At 43.6% G+C, this 22,817-nt stretch overlaps 1 protein-coding gene and 1 long non-coding RNA gene across 3 annotated transcripts; one reads left to right on the plus strand and one right to left on the minus strand.

Annotated features, from left to right (window-relative positions):
* Nucleotides 1-787: 787 nt before the first annotated feature.
* LOC307204338 lies at nt 788-10,183 on the minus strand. Of its 2 annotated transcripts, none has more exons than XR_013833608.1 (4): nt 9,629-10,183; nt 8,953-9,277; nt 8,304-8,384; nt 788-829 (listed from the first exon to the last, which is right to left on the minus strand). It is a non-coding gene; the product is annotated as an uncharacterized lncRNA (long non-coding RNA). The 2 variants fall into 2 exon arrangements; XR_013833609.1 differs by having other exon boundaries at nt 8,304-8,607.
* A 9-nt stretch (nt 10,184-10,192) lies between these two features.
* CLEC14A (C-type lectin domain containing 14A) lies at nt 10,193-14,272 on the plus strand. Its single transcript, XM_079955016.1, has one exon. It carries the CDS (start codon nt 11,280-11,282, stop codon nt 12,654-12,656), a length of 1,377 nt encoding a protein of 458 aa, XP_079811142.1. The 5' UTR covers nt 10,193-11,279; the 3' UTR covers nt 12,657-14,272.
* Nucleotides 14,273-22,817: the final 8,545 nt, after the last annotated feature.

Raw genomic sequence — 22,817 nt, forward strand, 5'->3', positions numbered from 1 at the left:
GGAAAGTGTAACTCAAGACAGTTGCATGCACTACATTTGTCCCTGGAGAAAGATAATCTCAGCGTAGGGGAAAATGCAGACACTATCTCACGTGAGGTATAGCGTGGGAGCTTGTTTCCTAGTGAGTACACAGATCAGTTGCCAAGGATGAAAGACTCCAACAACAACCAGCTTCCTCAAGCAAGGCATGGGAACCTTCCCAGCAGGGATGGCAAATCTGTCAATTTTGGTTTCTCATTTTCCCAGTCTTAAATCCAGTTATCCACATTTCCACACGCTTAATGACTATTTTTAAACAGGGCGTCAAGAAAATTCATAGGCATTTGTTGCAACTTTATCTTAATATACACATTTCTGTATGCATTCTTGCCTGAGACATATATTTTTGCAAAGCAATTCTCCATAATATAAATTGTTTTTTTAATGTTTTTTCACATACTTCGCACATGTATGTGCATTTCTGTACATGTTATCTGGCTTACTTGGCATTGCAAAACTTACAAATTTCAACAGAAGACCGTGTTTCAGTTCACATTCTCTTTTGGAAAGTGTGAATAAAGCAGGCTTGCCTTTATATGCAAACAAAATCAGATTTCTCCCCCAAACCAGTCTCCATCTAAGACACAGTTAAAAGAGCGAATCTAATCCAATCTGTGCTCAGGTCCTGGTGTTTACATTTTTCTTTGCCCTTTCTACCTTTCAGAATCGTCATGCAGCAATAGTCATCCTGCACAATTCTGAAGAACGTGCAGCCTTGTGCGTCTGCGAAGATTTCAGTAAATGTAAAAGCGCATAGCTCCATTTGTGTTCCACTGTGTTCACAAAGTTCCTGCACAGGACCTTCCCTATGCACTTAAACAGATGGGGCACTTTCCTGACTGCACCCCTTTGTGTGCATGGGTTTTCACTCTTCCATCATTGGAGTGAATGAGGGTGCACTGCGGTTCAGGAGAGCTCCCACTGCATGATAAAGGCTTTGCTGTATCAAGAGAACAGTCTATGCAGTTTAGAGCCTTGAGTGTCTGCATGCATGCAGTCTCTCTTACACAAAACAAAAACCTATCCAACATTGTTTCATCACCATTTACCATATTTTTTGCTCTATAAGACTCACTTTTCCCCTCCTAAAAAGTAAGGGGAAATGTGTGTGCGTCTTATGGAGCGAATGCAGGCTGCACAGCTCCCAGAAGCCAGAACAGCAAGAGGGATTGCTTTCACTGCGCAGCGATCCCTCTTGCTGTTCTGGCTTCTGGGATTCAGAATATTTTTTTTCTTGTTTTCCTCCTCCAAAAACTAGATGTGCCTTATGGTCTGGTGTGTCCTATAGAGCAAAAAATACGGTACCTTCCTAAACAGAATGGTTGTGTGGGTTGGTGATGACAATGCAATATTGGTCTGAATGGGAATAAGACCCAGAACAACCTCACACGTAGCACAAATGCCCTTTCAAATGCATCTATGCTGCACTTTCAGACAGAAGACAATGCGCTGGCTGCAGAGTTCCTGTGAGCAGGACTACATTGCCATTGCCATTGCCATTGCCAACAACATGCCGCCTATCTGACTGGGTTGCCCCAGCCACTCTGGGCGGCTTCCAGCAAAATAGAAACATCAAACATTACAAACTTCCCTATACAGGGCTGGCTTCATATGTCTTCTAAGAAAAGTCATATACCGTAGTTGTTAATCAGTTTGACATCTGATGGGAGGGTGTTCCAAAGGGGGGGGGGGCGCTACTAATGAGCAGGCACCACTCACAGGATGTTCTTGCTGGGCATAGCAGCCAACTTCTAGGGGCTGAAAATATTTGAGGGGACCGGAACCCCCAAACTGGATGGGCATTGCCATTCAAATGGTGTGTGCGCACCATGTCGTGCAATCAATTATGTGGGGCAGGGCTTACCTGGCAATATTTTACTCAAGTTGGCACCCCTGATGCTGGAGGACGCATGTAGGTTGTTGGGGGTGATTTTTGCCAATTCTTCTCACCACAGTCTCCTTGAAAGCTGATCAAGAGGTCTGTGGAACTTTCTAGAACGGTGCTGGGAGTAGTACTGTGGAGGGCAGTGGGAAGGGGCAATCAGTGAAAAGTGCTTCTCCTGCTGTTTCTCCAATGTTAATCTTCACTTGATTTTGGTTCCTTCCACAGACAGAAGGAACCCTGCTATTTGCAGAAGGGACTGTTTCCAGTCCAATATACTTAAGATTTAACAAGCATGAATTCTACCACAGTAGTTTGCATTATTAATTTACTCTTTCTTAATTAAAGGCTTCCAAGCTCCCCCCCCAGCACTTTGCAGTGCCAAGTAACTTGAGCCAAAGCAGTCAATCAGGATAGTTTATGCTCATGCTGGAAAGCAATGTGGGAAATAGCAGAATAAGTTACAAGAGCATAATGATGTGTAAATTGCTTGCACATTTATTCCAAGTCGAACAGTCAAAATTTGAATCATGGAATGAAAGCTCATTTAAGGAAGACCGTCACTATTTAAATCCTATATAGCCAGCCAGCCATTAGTCATTTTTTATCAAGTCAAGATGTAGGAGTGCATTTCTGAAAGGGTGGTGGATTAATTGAAGCTTAGTCATGACGTGAAATCAATATTTCATGGAGATCCAAGTAAGAATTTTCACAGCACTCAGAGAAGACAGAGTGACCTGTAGCGTTTCCCACTTTTGTCACAGTTAACCCTGAAATGAACTGAGCAGGGGAAGAAAAGTCTCAGCTTCTCTGAATGCAAATTTTAATGAGAATAAATAAATTTCTTTTGGTGTTTTGTTTGGGTTTTTTTTTTTTTTTTTGCATTCCATTTGTGGGTTCTATTGGATTTACAGCTCTCTCTGTGCATAACAATATTGAATTGGATTCTAAGTTGCCCTTCCATGAATGGGAAAATGAACAAGGAAAAAGAAGAGAAGCCATTTTAGCTGATACCCCCTCCCTATCATAGTCACCTTTAAAGCCAGGGCCAGAAGTCATTTTGCTTGCTGAAGTGGAAAATGGAACCCAGCCTCACCCTGAAGTCAAGGTGTCTAGTAGCAAAAGCTGATGAAATTATTTTGGCACTTCAGATAGAAAACCCCACAAGAGCCTCTCCCTTCCTGGTGGCAAAAATACAACAATAATAAATGCAATAACTAACATTTCGCTGCCCTTTCACAATACGTGGTACCTCCGGTTCAGAACTTAATTCGTTCTGGAGGTCCGTTCTTAACCTGAAACTGTTCCGCCGGAGCACGATTTCTGTTCTCATCCTGAAGCAAAGTTCTTAACCCAAGGTACTATTTCTGGGTTAGTGGAGTCTGTAACCTGAAGCATCTGTAACCTGAAGCGTCTGTAACCTGAGGTACCACTGTACCTGAAATCAGCTGCTAGTGGCTGCTGCTACTCTTTGCCTAATGTTAGGGTTTGTTTGTATACAGGATATTTAAAAAGAGCCACCTGCTCAACTGGTATTCTGCTCATGGGTTAAGATCTGGGGATGTTCTGTCCCATGTCTCACCACCATGTGAAGTGAGGGAGAAAACACTTCTTAATGATGCCACCTAATTTTTGAAACTCGTTCCTTTGGGAAACCTGTTTACACCCCTAGCTTCAATTTTGGGAGGTTTTTCAGAACATTCTTTAGGAACATTCTGATCCCGAGAGTACTTAATGATGATGCTTTAGTGTGTGCATGTACAGTGTAGTACAAGCATTTCTTAGGACAAAAAGGCTAATTCCTGAAGAAAACCTTAAAAGAAATAGGGATTTCTTTATTCTCAGTCTCTTTTTCAGGGTTGTTTCTATGATACATGAAGATCAGCGCTCTTGTGAAGCACTGATGCCCTTCTTAGGAGCCAGGAAATGCTTGGCACATGACAAGATTAAGCCTTATGTGAGGCCTGCTTGACTCATTAATTTCACCCATGAATGCAAGACAGCTGAATCAGTTGACAGTCACTAGGCAGATGATAAAAACAAATATCTACTTAGTCAATCACTAATTAAAAATATTTTGATGTGTTATAAAAACTAATAGCCCTTGTAAAGAGTCAAGCAATTATCAGAATAAACGGAGACTTAAAAAAAAAATGGTATAATAACTAAAAATGTGTTGGATGAACCTGTGCTGTTAAGGGGAAGAAATAGTGCAAAATATTTTTCAAGTCTGAAGTCTTCAGCATAATGGGAACACCAGATCCTAGTCCCCCCTCCCTGCACCAAGTTCAAGAACAGCACAATGTTTTTGCATCCTCTCGCCAGCCTGCTCTGACAGATACATAAATGTTAACAAGCTTTTTGAATATAATTCTTTCATCAGTGCTTTCAATGAGCTGTGTTTTATTAATCATCATAAAAGAAAATGGGAATCATTAACTCTGCCTGAGACTGCTTACCTAGAGTAATAAGAAATGTACAGTTTGAAATTATATTTCTAGTTACCGTGTCTGACTTGTTTCTTCTTACGCTACTTTGGTAGTGCAATAATTTAGGAAAAATGTGCTAGAGCAATCTACATATGTCTCAAAGGAAGCCTGGAGGGTATTTACGATTGGCAGATATTTATTTGAATGATGTTGGTTGCAAAACTGCCTTGCCTACATGGGTAACATTGCCATGGATTGCATTATGTGGGTACTTACAAAGGTCTTAAAGTTGCAATCATATGCACTCTTGTTTGGAGGTGTGCCCCATTAAACCCAGTTAAAATCTATTGTCATATATATATATATATATATATATATATATATATATTAGATCAGACTGCATACAAACTACAACCAAGTATGTAGCACCTTTTAAGACTTCAGACAAAATTCATCAGACTTAAATGTACTGCTGCCCATAGATTTTAATGGCCTACCATGCCCTTCACGCTGTGTTAGTAGTGTGGCCTGACAAGCTACAAATAGAATTAAGAATATATCATCCTTATTTTTTCGCTTCCTGCACATTTATCCAACTTTTGATACAAAGTTGAGGATAACTGAGCAGATACTGATTTTGTAACATGTTACATTCCAGAAGAGCAGGCATGTAGGTTCTCTAAGCAAGATAAAGGCAAAACAAACTAATTAACAAAGAACCTACGATACTGAGCAGTGCCAGCCCAAGACATTTTGCCACCTGAGGCGGACGCCAATATGGCACCTCCCCTCCCTGCAAGGGAAGAAGTGGCAAGGGAAGATCTACATCAGGAACAAGGGGGTAAGAAAGATTGACATTGGGATCTGCTGGCCCGGTAGATCCTGCCATCTTAGGCAATCACCTCACTTTGCCTCACGGGTTGCCTGGCCCTTATACCAATTATTGCGATGACCCTAAAAATTATGCATTTCAAAATCAATCAGGAATCTCACCCCTACTTCAGTGCTTTAAAAGTTATCACCTCCAGTTAATGCAGAAAATACACCCCTCTCCTTGCCTACTGGGATGCGGCCCATATTGTTCAGTAACTAGATTTGGACACAAGACTGACAGCGTGTAGCCCCCCTTTTTTTACATTACATGCTTGACCACTGCACTGCCACATTTTAAACTCCACGCTAGCCTTTGACTGTAGGAAAGGTTGGTCATTTTTATCAGCAAAGGCCCTGCCCTGCGATGAAATGGACAGTGTCAAGGGGAAATGTAATCAATTTCAACTGCATGGTTTCCTTTGAAAAGCTACACACATGCGGGAGGTGGCAGAGCGCATAGTATTACTTTAATTAAAAAGACTAAATGAATGAGGCACTGGTGATATTGGCAAGGCTTTCCCCTGACCTTGTCAGTCTTAGCAGAGATTTGGGGCTAATGATAAAGTAAATGCCCGCTCTTCTGGAACAGGCAGAGGAACTGAGTAAAGGAGCTGTGTGTACCTGCAAATGGGGATCAGAAACACTTCCATGGAATGTTGGCATGAGGTTTGGGTTAAGAAGTTAACACAGAAGAGACTGTAGTGCAAAACCATTTCATTCTGATTTTGTCAGGCTTACACCAAGGAGACTTCAGCACTGGACTTCAGAGCGATTCTTTGTCTTTGAATTCAACAATAATTTTGCTGAAGTCTAAGGAGACTCTTGAGAGCCCCATGGACTGCAAGAAGATCAAACGTATCCATTCTTAAGGAAATCATCCCTGAGTGCTCACTGGAAGGACAGATCCTGAAGCTGAGACTCCAATACTTTGGCCACCTCAGGAGAAGAGAAGACTCCCTGGAAAATACCTTGATGTTGGGAAAGATGGAGGGCACAAGGAGAAGGGGACGACAGAGGACAAGATGGTTGGATAGTGTTCTCGAAGCTACCAGCATGAGTTTGACCAAACTGCGGGAGGCAGTGGAAGACAGGAGTGCCTGGCGTACTCTGGTCTATGGGGTCACAAAGAGTCGGACATGACTAAATGACTAAACAACAACAGCAATTTTCCATTCCTCTTGTTTTCAGTAGCTCTTTTAGCAAACCCCTCCTGCCTTCCCCACCAAGATGCTCAGTTATTGAGCCATTATTTCAAATTTATAACCCACCCTTCCTCCCCAATGGGTTCCCAGGGTAGCTCAAGATAAGAATGAAATTACATAATTCAAAACAACACTACAGTTAAAACCAGCAGTGTATAAACTTCATAGACGTTGAAGGGTCAGCCTAGGCACAATGCCAGGGATTGAAGTCTGCTATTTATGGCAAGGCTTAAGGCTTCCTGCTATTCTAGCAGGTTTCCCTAGGAAACTCTGCCTCGTTGCAAATGACTTGAATTCTCCAGAGTTTTGATTTACTCTCATATGGGCTGCCATTTGAGAGCACAAATACTTCACACTGCTACCATTCCCCAAAGGAGTATAGTTGTCTCATGGATACTGCACAGTATATGAAATGTAGCTTGCACAGATGCTATGAAAACCTAGGCTTTCTCTGCAATGCTATAGCCTCAATCAATGAAGCAATGGTAGCATAACACACTGTCCACAAATAACAGATGGCAAAGTTTAGACTTACTACAGGGTCACTGTATGTGTGTGTGTGTGTTTTGTGTGGATGAATAATCTACCGGACCTCTGAACACAGGAGCTGCTGAAAGGGAGCACCGATCATTGCATGGTTTTTTAAGGCTCTCTGAAATACCCAGGCATTCTGCTGATTGCTATGTTTCTGTTTCTTTTTACAGGATTTTATGAATGCTCCTGCAATTTAGTATAGCAGGAAAAGATTCAGCCTCTCAGAAAGGAATAAGGGGAAAAAAAAGAAAATAAGGGCTTGCTCACACCAGAGTATAATGCGAATCAGAAATTGCTTGTGTTCTCATTAATTTAGCATCACCCACATGACATCTGCAGCAAATAATTGTGAACTCACACATTCCCCCTCTGAAGTTGGGTTTCTCAATCAGAGAAGTAATTTTAAAAAAATGACCTCAGCCTGGTGCACTTTGGGTAGCGGATGTTTTGCTTTGGGTTTCTTTTTAACTTGGTTTCTTTAACTTCTTTTTAACCCTCCACTTTAGCTACTCCCCTTTCCAGACCCCTCCTAAAAAAAAAAAGTTATTTTCCAGCAGTGTTTGTGCTTACTATATGCAGCCTCCCTCCATTTGTGAGTGCTGTATTGAATGATTGTTTTAGTCACTTGCTCAGATTTTCACCAAAAAAGGAGCATTAAAAATAAAAACTCCCCTTGCAGGTAGGGGAAGCAGAAAAGACAAACAGGAGGAAAGGAAGAACCAACATTTGGGAGGAGCAACTCCAAATCCTTGCCTGGCTTAGAGCAACACACTTTTTAAAAAGTTCTCTTGTGCAAATCTGGAATATGGAATGGGAAACACCAGGACAGGTTTGGTAAGCGTGAGATTGAAAGCACAACTGTTTGCTTCAAGTAGCAGATTATTAGAATGGGATGTGCACCAGGCACATCTTTCAGTCTAAAATACCGTACCTTGCAGGGTTGTTGTGATGATAAAATGGAGAGGAAGAGAAGCATGTATGCCACTTTGAGCTCCCTGGAGGAAAGGCAGAATACAGATAAAAAATAAATAAATACATAAATAAATAAACTTAACAATACCCCCTTGCACTGATCTTATTGCATATCACTGGCTTGTAAAACAAAGCCAAAATTTGGAAGATGTTAGTCACTGTTCTCAGACCCTTACTTTGGCTTGGCTCTTTCTTCTTTATTTCTTTATTTTTCCAGGGGAGGGGCAAGAGAGATTTCAGCCACTTTATGAAATCCTGGCTCTGTACTAAGATCAATGGAAAATTTGCCACGAATTTCAAAGAAGTCATGATGAATTTTCCCAACTAATTTCAAAGAAGTCATGATGATGAATTATGGTGACATTAACTTACTCTGAGCCTGTGTTGCTACTGCTTTATTTTTGGCGTGAGCTGAGCAATGAGAGATGGACAAATCCTGGCTAAGCAGCATAGCTGTAGGAGTTAAGGGGGAGAAGAAAGGTAAGAGACAAATACAACCCCTGCAAACAGGTCCTCCCCCCCCCCCCCCCGTTCAGGACTAATGCCAAACAGGGGAAATAGGTTCATAAATCAATGGGAATTAACTCTCATCGTCATTTACTTTTAATTAATCATTAAAATAAACGATTGCATTGTCCACAGAGTCCATAGTTGATGAGATACTTTTTACTATCACCTTTATTAGCGCTGTGGGTTAAACCACAGAGCCTAGGGCTTGCCAATCAGAAGGTCGGCGGTTTGAATCCTCACGACGGGGTGAACTCCCGTTGCTCGGTCCCAGCTCCTGCCAACCTAGCAGTTCGAAAGCACGTCAAAGTGCAAGTAGATAAATAGGTACCACTCCGGCGGGAAGGTAAACGGCGTTTCTGTGCGCTGCTCTGGTTCGCCAGAAGCGGCTTAGTCATGCTGGCTACATGACCCGGAAGCTGTACGCCGGCTCCCTCGGCCAATAAAGTGAGATGCCGCAACCCCAGAGTCGGTCACGACTGGACCTAATGGTCAGGGGTCCCCTTACCTTTACCTTTATTATGGAGTATTTCTGGATTTTCGTTTAAAAATGGAAATGTCAGGATATGATTAAGTTGGAGTGGTCAACATGACACCCCCTCTCCACTGTTCACTTGGTAACGAAGGAAGGGGTGAGGGTGGTTACCTTTTTCTCACCTGGAAAGTACACAGGAGGGGGAAATTGGAAGAAAGGTGATGCTTCCCACTTTCTCCTTCCATCTGCTTGCTGCAGATTGGTTTTGCTTTACCTCACAGGCAAAGTGTGTCCATTTGAAAACAGATGTAGGTGGTCTTGGCAATGGGGTGTAGCCACACTTGTCCAATAAATGGCATTTTGGCTTGGTGTATACCAAGATCTTGAGAGTCCCATGGACTGCAAGAAGATCAAACCGATCCATTCTGAAGGAAATCAGCCCTGAGTGCTCACTGGAAGGACAGATTGTGAAGCTGAGGCTCCAATACTTTGGCCACCTCATGAGAAGAGAAGACTCCCTGGAAAAGACCCTGATGTTGGGAAAGATGGAGGGCACAAGGAGAAGGGGATGACAGAAGACGAGATGGTTGGACAGTGTTCTCGAAGCTACCAGCATGAGTTTGACCAAACTGCTGGAGGCAGTGGAAGACAGGAGTGCCTGGCGTGCTCTGGTCCATGGGGTCACAAAGAGTCGGACATGACTAAACGACTAAACAACAACAAATACCAAGATCACAAACACGACTTCCATCTTCATTCACCTGGAGCATGTTCAGGGAGGAAAAGGCATTGATAACCTAATCCATACAAGTGTTTTCAAACACATATCAAGTAACTAACGCCAGCCCTTGTGGATGGCAGGATCTGGACGCAATCTAGATTGACAGCAGCATGCTAAGGATGAGCATGAATGATGCAGGGTTGAGGAAAAAAACTGTATTTTCGTGCAATGAAGGGGTTGGTGTGTACATAGCCATTGTTTTCATCAACCTCTCCACCACAATCTCTTTCCTGATCAGGTACCCACCACCTCAGACCTCATCTCTGTATATGTGAATTTAGGATTCCACCACCACCACCATGCACATCACTTTACACTTGCTTATACTGAACCAAATTTGAAATTTTTTATACCTATTCCTCTGGAGCTACTAACAACCCCATTTCCGTAAACCACCTTGAATAGCTGGATTTCATCAAAAGCTTGGCCACCACACTGTTTAGCCCTGTTTTTTAAAAACATTTTACAAAAACACCAGCCCCAGTACAGATCCTTCTTCTACCCCTCCATTGTGAGAATTGTCCATTTATTTCTACTCTCTTCATCTGATCTTTAACTACTTACCAGTCCTTTTTACCAGTTTACCCACATGGTCTCGGATTTCCTGCATAAGAACGTAAGAAGAGTTTCAGGACAATGGCTCATCTACTCCGGCATTTTGTTCTCAGAGTGGACAGCCAGATATCTGTGGGAAACCCACAAGCAGGACTTGAGCACAAGAGCACTCTCTGTTCCTGTGGCTTCCAGCAACTGGTACTCAGAAATATTACTGCCTCCACTATGGGGACTAGCCATCTCATAAGCTTCTATCATTTCACTTCTTACTCACCATTTTTCTAAACTAAGTCCTTTTCTTCATAGAAGAGTCACTACGTCTGCCTTGTTCCTTTTTTGGTTGCCCTTTTCTTAACCTTTCCCAACTCTGCAATATCCTTTTTGATGTGAGAACTCTGCACAGCACAGTATTCCAAATGCAATCACACCCTAGAGTTGTATAATGGAATTATGAAATTGGCAGCTTTATTTTCAGTTCTTTTCCCAATGATTCCTAGCATGGAACGTGCCTTTTTCACTGCAGCTGCACACTGGTAGGTTGGGAGGGTGTGTGTGTGCTTGCATCGGAGGGGGTTAACTAGGGCCTTAATGCCATTGCCCTCCACTGCATTTCATCAAGCAATTATTTTTCTGATAGTTTTAAGATCCGCTGCAATCAGTGCTAAGCTTTAAGTCAATAAAAGGCACAGAGTTCAAATAATTTATTAAACATCCGGCCTGTGTTTACTAACACGGAGGTGAACAACTCAGCCCAAAGAACTTGTTTGCCTTCTTGCGCCTAGATTATGCTAGCGTTTCTCCCTACAAAGTGCAAGCAAAGAAAAGTTTCCCTGCCGTCTGGGTTTTATTTATCAGATGTTTCCAATTCTGGAAGGGAACTTTTGGCGCGGGGACTTCAACAAATCAAGGATGTTAAGGTCAAGCCTAACCCCTGACACATTTCCTTTCAGCCACTGAAAGGGAAGGTCTGCGGGAGCGAAGATATTGTTGTGATGTGAGCTGTGAAGAAAAGGAGTCGCCTCGACGCCACATGCCCGCCACCCAGACTTGGCTGGTGCTCGCGAATGCCACTGCGGGGAGGCGAGGCAAGATGAGGGGCCTGGTGCTTGCCTCTCTCGTCCTCCTGCAGCCTCTCCCCGTGCCAGGGGGTCCCCCTGCCGCCGTGCGCCCCCAGAGCGACCAGGCCTGGTGCCACCCTTCGGGGTCCTGCTACAGCGTCCACGTGGGCAGCCTGAGCTTCGCCCGCGCCCAGGACGCTTGCGTGGCGCACGGCGGGCGCCTGAGCACGGCGAGCGGCCGGGTGGAGGTGCAGGCCATCGTGTCTCTGCTGAGAGGGGTGACCCGCGGCGGGTCGGGCGCCTCCTTGTTCTGGCTGGGCCTGGTGAGGAAGGCTCAGCAGTGCACCATGGAGGAGCTGCCGCTGCGGGGTTTCTCCTGGGCCGTTGCCGGAGGACTTGTTGCGGAGGCGAGGAACGAGAGCGCGGCGGAGGGGAGCCTCTCGTGGGTGAAGGAGCCCAGCAAGTCGTGCACCACGCAGAAGTGCGCCGGCCTGCAGGTGACTTGGGGCGAGCCTCGCGCCGCCGAGTCGTGGGGCCTCGCCGAGCACGCCTGCGCCAAGGCCAACGCGGGCTACGTGTGCAAGTACAGCTACGCGGGCGCGTGTCGCGCGCCGGGCGCGGGAGGCCACCTGCACTACGCGCTCCCTTTCCGCCTCCAAAGCGCCGCCGTGGAGTTCGGCCCGCCTGGCACGGTGCTCACCCTGAGGTGCCCCGGGCGGGAGGCGCGCTTCACCTGCCGCCTCTCGCCCGACGGCTACCGCTGGGAAGGCACCGAGCGCGGCCTCTGCTCCTGCCCCAGCGGCTACTGGAGCCCGAGCGAGGGAGCGTGCGTCGAGCTGGCCGACTGCTTCGGCGCCCGGGGCGCCTTCCTGTGCCTGTGCTCCTGGGGCGCTCGCTTGGCGGCCGACGAAAAAGCCTGCGTGCCGCCGGCAGGAACTGAAACGCCGCCGTCGCCTGCCCTGTCTCCCTCCCCGAACGGCTCTTCGGACGGCCTGCCGGGGCGGAACGACTCCCTGGAAGCGACCTTGCCCTCCGAGGTGGGCAATAGCAGCAGCGCCCCCGGAGCCGTGTCTTCCAACTACCTCTTCATCCTGATCACGGTGGCTGTGGTGACGCTGGTGATCCTGGTCATGGCCGCGCTGCAGATCTTCCAGGCCTGCTTCAGGCTTTGCTGCTCCAATGGGTCTCAGACCAAGAAGGACGGAGCTCCGGCTACGACGGCCACGACCGCAGATGGCGACCCCGAGGATTCGGATCATTCCCTGGGGCCCAGCAAGGCAGAGCCTGCCGAGGTTTCTCAGGATGAACCCAAGCGTGTGGCGGGGCAGCTGGAGCAGGAACAGCCGTGAGGGGACTGAGGCTGTATTTGAAGGAGGCAAGGGACTTTCATTCAGAGAAGGCGCTTTTATTAGGACAGGAATGGGGAGCCTGTGGCCCTCCAAAGGTTGTTGGACTACAACTCCTATCATCCTTATCCGTTGGCTGTTCTTTCTCAGTTACAGTGCTAAGTAACTCCACAGTGCTGCAAGAGACAAGTCTCATTAAGACCTGCCAAGCTGCTTGTAGAACAGTGTAATCCTATGCACACTTACTTGGGAGTAAGTCACATCAACTTCAGTAGAATTTTCTCCCAGGTGTGCATGCAAGATGGCAGCGTATGGTGTCTTATGGTAATGGTGAGAACCCTGTGGGACTCCCAATTGCTGCTCCCCAGCTTCCATCACCCCTAGCCAATGGGCAAAGGGATATTGGGAGTTATAGTCCAGCAACACCTAGATAGCCACAGTTTTCCCATCCCTGTAAAAGAAGATTTTTATGACTTAAATAGCTTTCCAACATTATTTTGAATCTGGTGTTGTCCTCCATCCTTACTAGTCTTCTGGGGTGCCAGTACAATTGTGCATGTGTGTGATCTATTTGTGAGACTTAGAAAACAGCCTGAAATCTTAGTACTGTGTCTCGACTGACTCATGGATTGGATGTATGAGAACTCATAAGAGAAGTGTTGGCCAGTGCATGCTAGATTTTGTCGCACAAAAGCATTATCTGTTCCAGTTTCCTTAAGTGGGAATTCCAAAAACCTGCAAGGTATGAGCTTATACTGGCTCGTTGCACTGTATAACATTGTGGGGTGGCAATCTGTCAAGATTTCACTGAGGGTCCAACTCATTTTCCCACCTTCCAATTCATTGAGGTCGCCTCTGGAAGTCATTGGCCAACTGAGGTGTGGTAGGTTTTGACTGGGGAGAGTGTCTTCTTGGTGGTGGTGTCCAGGTGGTACAGACTATTTTTGGGGGGAAGGGGTCACCTGGCGCTCATGCTGTAGCCTTTTCAGAACCATGCAAATACCTTTTAAATTTCCCAAATATTTGGTTCCAAAATTGACTGATCTGAGGCTGCCTTTATTTGAAACTTTTAATTTTGTTAAATGTTTCTGTTTTTTTATATGGCTGATTGTTTTCTCTACAGATTTGGTGTAAGCCACCTTGGAATATTGTGTTTTACAGGCAGCGTTAGAAAATGTATTAATGCATAAAATGAAGATTTAAAAAATGAAATTTAATTGGTACACACAAATGCATGCCAGTAGCCCTAGGAAAGCCCTGAAATATACATTCTGGATTCTGAGTCAGTCCTACTGCCATTATTTGATTAAAATTGGGTGTGATCCAGGCCCAATCACTATGCCAGCTCCAGGCTAGTTTAGTCTGCAACAGGCTTTTTCTGGCTCCTCCACCTTCCACCCCAGCTGGCATCAGCAATGGGGCTACAGATGTGGCAGTGGCTCCAGCACTCTTATCATGCCTTGCCAGGGTTTGGTTTGCTCTGCCATTTTCTCACTGCAGAGCACTGTGGAGGGGCCAGTTTGGAAGGAGAAGCAAATGGGGTGGGAATGTGGGGAAATGGGACTCAGTGAAAACTTTAAGCAACATTTCTCTCTTCAGTAAAGGAAAGGGGTAGAGGATTTCATTTTAAAGTTTTCTCTGTTGTCTCCCACTCCACAGCTGCGTTCCTTGCATTTCTCTCTTTTAGCATTACTTGAATAGGGACAGTCCTGCCTGTATGTGTGCATTTCAGGTAAGGAATATTTTAAGTCAGTATTCAAATAACGTAAATGTTGGTACACACCCACACACCTGCCCCAGATCATTTGAAGAGGCCATTAATTTCCAACACAAACCATATTTTTGCAACAAATATGTATGTAATGTTTGTAGTATATGTTATAGCATTGAGTGCTTCTAAGGCTCCTAATGTTCATTGGTTAAAAGCACAGAAAACCCATTAACATTGCAAAGGCAGGGATTGCCCATTCCATCTAGTACAGTAGGACAGTGTATCCTCTTGTCACTCTTTAAATCTTATTTCTAGACCATTAATTCCTTCTAAGACACTTCAAAATGATTCTATGCATCTTGAATCAGAGGGGGAATGTAAGCTATGATTATGAATATATGATGAATATTTGATGATTGATCTTCATCACATAATCAGGAGTAAAATTCAAATCCTCAAAAAGACGTTTAATAATATTTTAAACTACAGAGGGCTTGATTAAATGTGCCATGGGATTACAGTGAAATTGAAAGGTGGCCAGGGGCAAAATTAAAAGACTTCAAAGGACCATTTTTAAACACCCACCCGCAAAGTACTACAGTCTAATGAAGATTTTTTTAAACTGATTAATTGGGCATTTCCCTATCATTTGGTGAAATTTCTTTTCATCTAAAAACAGCTTCATCTCCTAAAACCACTATCCAGGATATATTCACATCCACCCAGCAAATGAGATCTGCATGTGCTGCTTATGTTGTGAATGTATACTGCAGTGTTCATCCACCCTCTGCTGAACTTGATAGATGCAAGCAATGTAGATGGCGGGTGGTCATGCTGGTCTGGGACCACTAACCACATGTAAGGTAAAGGTACCCCTGCCCGTATGGGCCAGTCTTGACAGACTCTGGGGTTGTGCGCCCATCTCACTTAAGAGGCCAGGGGCCAGCGCTGTCCGGAGACACTTCCGGGTCACGTGGCCAGCGTGACATAGCTGCTCTGGCGAGCCAGAGCCGCACACGGAAACGCCGTTTACCTTCCCGCTGGTAAGCGGTCCCTATTTATCTACTTGCACCCGGAGGTGCTTTCGAACTGCTAGGTTGGCAGGCGCTGGGACCGAGCAGCGGGAGCGCACCCCGCCGCAGGGATTCGAACCGCCGACCTTTCGATTGGCAAGCCCTAGGCGCTGAGGCTTTAACCCACAGCGCCACCTGCGTCCCCTAACCACATGTAGTCATGTGCTATTAGAACTGCATTCAGTCTGTTGGCTCTGCTACAAATACCTTGATGTGCATAGCTCTCTATGCTCAATGGGGTACCAAGTTATCCATATTGCTTTGGAGGGAATAGGGAAACGACCATGAAAGCTTTGTGTATACACCTCAGAACTACCAATAATGCATGAACTCATTAGATTTGGGTGATCCATTGCAATACAATGTAATACCTGTAATTCAATGAGATGTGATAGTACAGCCTTCTGTTATGTTGTGAAGAGTGTGTGAAAAGTGCACCAATGCAGTCCATGCTATAGAAGCATAGGCACTCTGGTTCCTTGGATCATACGTTTGTGGAATAGGGTAGCTGTTTTTAGCACGAAGCAACTATTACATGGAACGAAAATAAGTCCTACTGATTTTGATGGAACGTTAGGTTGGGAGTTTCAGGCTAAAATTCTAAGCACGGCACTCAGAATTATGGGCAAACACAGTAGTTCCACATCAAGCGCTTCCCTTCCATGATAGCTAGTACAACATGCCTAGAGGTCCTGACATCATTACACAGTGCATGTCCCTACCAGGAGCAGACAATACTGTTGAATAGTAACAGGGAAATGCATTGTACTAGGGTTAGGGCATGAGAAAAGTTGTACAAATGTGGGACAAGGCAATTTGGCATGGGGCTGCTATTTTCAGTGGCAACCAAAAATTTCTTATAATGTTTAGTTCTGCCCAGAAATGGTTGGCATGGTGAGGTGCAGTTGCTTACCTGACCTGTAAGGTGAGTCACTGCTACTTACCAGAAGGGGGAGCAGAGGGAGCAGAAAGGTTGATGAAGTGCAAACACAGCAGCTGAGCCAATCCGATGCTCCTGCTGCTGTGTTTGCACTGTGACACCCTCCTCCTGGTAAGCAGCAGTGACTCACCTGCCAGGAGGTGAGCTAAGTATCTCTGCTCCACCATGCTGTCTGCTACTGGTTCTGTCCCATAAATTGATTTTGTTGTTGTTGTTTGTAAGTCTCAACAGCATGATCTTATACATACCTATCCAGAAATAAGGCCCTTGGTAACTTCTAGGTAAGTGGGTATTACTGGGTTCCATCTTAGGGGTTAAATCAACGGTGCTGATCATGAAACATGGAATAAAATGTATCGTCGAGCAGGTTCCAAGCACCACTGAAGTAGCAGGCTGTTTTTAACAGGATTGCAGGCAGCATTTCTTCGTTTCTCAGAAAAGCTCAAAAGAACTGTTGACAAAGTGCCAATTAAGCAGCTGTAGCTTGTGTATCAAGAGACAAGTATTTTTTCTCTATAGCACAAAATCAGTATAGATGACTTATGTGTTTACTACAGACAATGCCAGCATGGGTTTATTGTTTGCTGTCTGGGGACCTTTCAAGATGACCAAATAAAATAAAACGGAAGTACAGTGCAATCCGATATATTTCTACACAGAAGCCAGTCCTGTTGGAGTTGCCCACTCTGGTATAAAACTTAAATAATTTTAAAAGATCACAAAGGAGTTAGAAGATTGGGTTGTTCTTCCAAGTGTTGTTTTAGAACACAGGCATTATCCAATAAACACTTCTTATAATGACCTTCTGCTGGGCAGTACTTGTTATTGCAGCAGATGTGTTTCTGGTGATGGATAGATTTGGCTGTTATGTTTTCCAGTGACAAAATACTGTAGTTTGATCGCTGGAAAAAATGTAAGCCAGTAATCACACATCTACTGCAAATGTTCTTTCCCTGATAAAAGACAGACGTGTCAAAATTAATATATTAAATTGTACTGGCAAATCAAATGAGTGCAAATCGGATGAAACCTCTCTCATCTACCTAAAGGTAAAGAACCCCTGACAGTTAAGTCTCCCGTCGCTCGGTCCCAGCTCCTGCTAACCTCTCATCTACCTACCTACCTACCTACCTACCTACCTATCATTTCTTTTAGATTTATACTGTGGCATGGCATCATATATGCTGTAGACAAGGTCTTAGGTGATCTATATGCGAGCTTATATCTGGAATTGTGAAAATAAAATCGCAATAATTCCTCTTTATATGTCAATTTAAGAGATAACTACGCTCATGACAAGCTGGGATATAGCTTTTTTGTTGTGAAAAGGATGCCTTTTTGGTGGATCTGCCTTGTTGCGAGAAGGTTTTAGAAAAAGATCAAGGTAGCAATTAAAAAGGACAACAGAAATGGAGCATGTAAAAGAAATGATAGAGCATTCTTTGAACCGTGTAATTCTTTTTCTATGGATACAGAAGAGATCTTCAAACTGTTATGAACTCGTTTTATGTATGATTGAAGTTATGCAAAACATTGCAGAATCCCTATCCACCCCTTTAAGAGTGGAATGAGAAAATGAATGCTTTGAATATGCCTTCATGTCACAGCTTACAAATTATATGGCAGTGAAGAAAGGGAAACAGCTGGAAATTTTGCTTATATAATTGGAAAACTTTTATTAAATATTGACAGAACAATTGAAGTGCAGTATACCCATGTTCAATTCACATGAAGTGCAGTCTTAGAGGATATACAATGCATGCCTATTCATAAGTCCCATTGAGTTCAATGGGTTAGTTAATTAAATTTATATACTGCCCTTCTTCCAAGAATCACAAGGCAGTTTACAGTATAAAAACAGAAATGCATAACACAAACATGGAATCTAGTCCAGTCCCCTGCAATGCAGGAATATGCAGCTGTTTCATATGGGGATCGAACCTGCAACCTTAGCATTATCAGCACCACACTCTAACCAACTGAGCTATCCAGGCCATAATAGCAAACAAAACAATAACCCCCTCTATAGTTTAAATAGCCATAGATTGTTTGATTAGCCAAAGGCCTGGGAGAAGAGGAATGTTTTCACCTGACACCTAAAGATATGTAATTAAGGTGCGAGGTGAAACTCCCATTCCTATGCTTGTGAATGAGCCTGCAAACAGGAAATGCAACAGCTTTGTTTTGTTTTGTTCTGTTCTGTTTTTAATGTAACCATAGAAACATGTCAAAAAACTGGCCATCCACATGTTGGACTACAACTGCCCTCATCTCTGACCGTTGGCATGATATAAAGGATAGCACCTAGAGGACCACAGACTCCCCTTTCCCTGTTGTATTCAAAAGCTCAGTATTGTTTAATTTGAACCAATAAAATATAGATAGCCATCTGTTTTTGTTTACTACACACATATATATGAGTAGATTTGATTGGGATCGCAGGTAGTCTTCCAGGCAGAAAGCAATAATTATTTGGGAAGAGGATTAGAATTCTGCCAGTTCTAAATTAGTACTATTGCACCATGTAATCCTCAGAAGGAGATAAATATACTGTTGCGATGACTTTGATGCTTAATGCTTGCAATGTAGAATGGTCCTGGCAATACATCAGACATAGAAGTCAGGCAGTCATTGTCCAGAGGGCTTGGTCTACTCTGATGTAGTCTAGTCCAACCATTCATCTAGTAAATAATAGTAATAGTAACGGACTAGATGAATGGTAATAGTAATAGACTAGGTGAATAGTAAGCCATTCATCTAGTCCAGCCATTCATCTTATTCATTAATAAGATACCTTATTAATTAGATAAATGTGAGTTTCCTCACAAGTGCATCTGTAGCACTGGGAGTCTGTTCTTTTTCTTTCTGAAGTGTTTTTGGTTCCCATTAGAGGTGAGGCATCGATGTCCTTAAGATGAAACTCAAATAATCCTCTTCAAGCGAAATGAAGTACAGTCAGAATCTTTGTTCCTACTTATTATTAGAAGAGAAGGACAGATCGTGAAGCTGAGGCTCCAATTCTTTGGCCACCTCATGAGAAGAGAAGACTCCCTGGAAAAGACCCTGATTTTGGGAAAGATGGAGGGCACAAGGAGAAGGGGACGACAGAGGACGAGATGGTTGGACAGTGTTCTTGAAGCTACCAGCATGAGTTTGACCAAACTGCTGGAGGCAGTGGAAGACAGGAGTGCCTGGTGTGCTCTGGTCCATGGGGTCACGAAGAGTCGGACACGACTAAACAACTAAACAACAACAAATTATTAGAAGAAGGATGGCAGGCAAGTGAAGGGTGCCTCAAATGCACCCTTCCTGGCTATAGCTGTCAACTTTTCCCTTTTCTTGTGAGGAATCCTGTTTGGAATAATGGAATTTCCCTTAAAAAAAGGGAAACATTGACAGCTATGTTCCTGGCCTCTCTGTCTCCATCTGCACTATACATTCAAAACAGTATCATAGCACTTCAGGTTCCCTTAGCTAAGAGCTGCAATTCCCAGAGTGGGACTCTTCCAGGGGAACTCTGTAAAGTGCAGCTTTGTGAAGGGAATAGCACCATTAACAATGTGGGAATGTTCAGGGAGGCAGGAGAGGATATATTGTTTAATAATATCATTCCTAACTTGTACTAGCAAGTTCTATAACTCAGCAGAGTTTTAACATTCCCTTTTTTAAACGCACAGCAGTTAGCTTTTTGCAAGCTCGTTTAAGCTTCTAAAAATAGGATTCCTGGTAAGTCCCCTTATCTCCCCCTTGAAAAGAATAGACAGGACAATCTTATTTAAAGTCAATAAAAGAAGTTTACTCACAGCATCATCAGTTCACAGTTGATCCCTGAAGGCAGACTTAGGTTACAAAACATATACACTTGAATCTATCCCATAAGGAGATAGTCCCTTTGTGCTCTGTTGGCTGGAAGCCAACAGGACATCTCTAGCTGAAGAGCTGTTGCTTCTATGACGAATGAAGTCAGAGAGAGAGGGCTGCGTCCAAGGTGCTTTTGTCACCTGGGCAGGTAACGTCACACCCACCTCTAGTCATATGTAGAGGAAGTTTGTCCCAGCCCAGAGGGAAACAGGAAGTTTTCTACTGGCTGGTGCAAACATCCCCTTTCATGTTCAGTCTAGGAATGTTGTATTTGACTGCTATCTGTGTTTCACACCCCACAAACAAACTGCAATTCTCAGGATTCTTTGGGGAAAACAGTCTGTTTAAATTTGTATGATACTGCTTTAAACGTACAGTACACATTGGGGCCTCTATCTGGCCCTTGGAGTGCTCCCCAGGCCCACACCTTCCCCCTCCTCCAAGCCTGCTCTGCACCCTTCCTGAATATTTATGCCAGGCTGGAATGCGCTCTTGGGTCCTGATGGTGCTCTGATGGGGTAAGTGAGTGTGAAGAAATAAGCGAACTACAAAGGTAAAATTTCCATTTATTGTTGCGCTCACTTTTGCCTTTAACCCCATCCACTACTGCCGTGTGGCCCCTGGAAGGTTGCTCAGAAAGGAAGATGTTCTTCTTGAAAAATATATCCTATCCCTGACATAACCATGAAATTGTTCACAATGATACCTTGGATTGGTATCATGGGCCACAGATCAATGGACAGAGCACATGTTTTGCAAATAGATTTAAATCTCACTCACCCGAGCCAGCTATTTACCCTGCAGGGACAATATAAGGCTGTACATGTGTGTATATACAATTAAAATTAAAGGTAGGTTTAAACAAAATGTTTTTCCAGTCTTCCCCAAAACTTCCTAAGAACCCCTTCCTATTGAACAATATTTAGAACTTGGTGTTTCAGCTCTTCTAGCTGTTTCTGTCAAATCATATGCAAAATAAACCTGCCAGGATGATAGGAAGAAGAAAGGTTTTAACTGTACTATTGATTTTCTGAGCTGCAGAGATCAATGTGTTCTGAATTTTTTTGTCTTTTGTACGTGCAATCTAGGTTTTTTTTTTTACATAACCATCTGGAGCAACCTACATAGGACCTTTACGTTGCCAACAGTTCTACTACCAAAATGTGTCCCTGTAGCTCCCACTGAGCCTTAATTGGCTCCCTGATGAAAATGATGCATTTTCCATTTCATTAAACATATTCCAGCCCATCAATACATAACACAGTTCGTATCTTTGAAAGTGTTAAACTAAATGGCATGAGAATCTACAAGTCACTTGCTTTGAATGGTATACAATATTTGCTGTCACCATGTGGGTGTGCATTTAATGGGGAGTATTTTATACATGAAATAGAAAAAACTAAAATAATCTCAAGATGATTTTCCATATCAGAAACGAATATTGAAATTGGGTCATGTTGCTCTTTCCTGGAGGAAAAGAATTTAAATTAATAACTGCTTGTTATTTCTGTTTTGCTGATGAGGTGAATGTTAGATTGTCATCTAACACAAGGAACTCAAAATATCATACCCTTCAACATTTCTCTGATGAAAATAGAGACATCCTATTCAATAATAATAATAATAATAATAATAATAATAAGTTCACTATATATATCCCTGGCTGGGTTACCCCAGCCACTCTGGGTGGCTTCCAATGTATATATAAACATAATAAAACTTTTAAAACTTCCCTATACAGGGCTGCCTTCAGATGGCAGGATGGGGGTGGGGAGTTGGATAAAATAGGGACGCCCTAAGGAAAAGCGGGACATCCAGGGATCAAATAAAAAACCAGGGCAGCTTCTGTAAATCCGGGACCGTCCCTGGAAAATAGGGACACTGAGGGTTTGAAATACTGTTCCTTTAATAAAAGGCATTAATTTATATTATTATAGAAATTCTTGCAGAAGATTGAGAATCTGGAACAGGTCAGATGATTTGAGAGTTGGATGTGTCTACAGTATTCAGGAATTGTAATTATAGAACACTAATTCCTCAGAATGCTTTCTAATAACACTGTAGCATAATTAAAGTGCAGTAAAACACTGTTTTGAAGGCTTAGATTAGAAAGCATTCATGTGTTATTGCAAGATAAAACATTTTTTGGCCGTTGTCTCTCCCCTTCTTTCTTTTATCCCCAATTGTAATTTTTCCTTAGTTATTGGGGAAAGAAACATACCGCACCACACAAACGTTTTTTCTGTGTCCTGTGGAGCTTCATGGCTGTAGATGCACCAGTGGTTTGACTCAATATGAGGCAGCTTCCTATGTTCCTAACTGTGATAAAATATTGTTATGGGTTTGCGGGGGGCAAGGATCCCCTAAAATTCCTGGGTTCTAAGTTCTCATACTTTCTGAAATTAGTAAATGTGGGGTCTGATTGATGGATTTAGTAAGGCCTAAAAAAAATAAGCCAAGCCAGCTTCCTTGTGAGATTGCTTGAGAGAGGTGCTATCAAAGCACAAAAGCAAAATGGCAGAGTCACTACCCTGACAAAAGGTGGGACATTCAGTCTCAGTCAAGAAGTGGGGGGTGGA

This window comes from Podarcis cretensis, assembly GCF_951804945.1.
Source record: "Podarcis cretensis genome assembly, chromosome: 1".
NCBI classification, from domain to species: domain Eukaryota; kingdom Metazoa; phylum Chordata; class Lepidosauria; order Squamata; family Lacertidae; genus Podarcis; species Podarcis cretensis.

Bases quoted from the DNA above. Each gene is read 5' to 3' on its own strand.
- CLEC14A (XM_079955016.1), top strand. From the start codon at position 11,280: ATGCCCGCCACCCAGACTTGGCTGGTGCTCGCGAATGCCACTGCGGGG.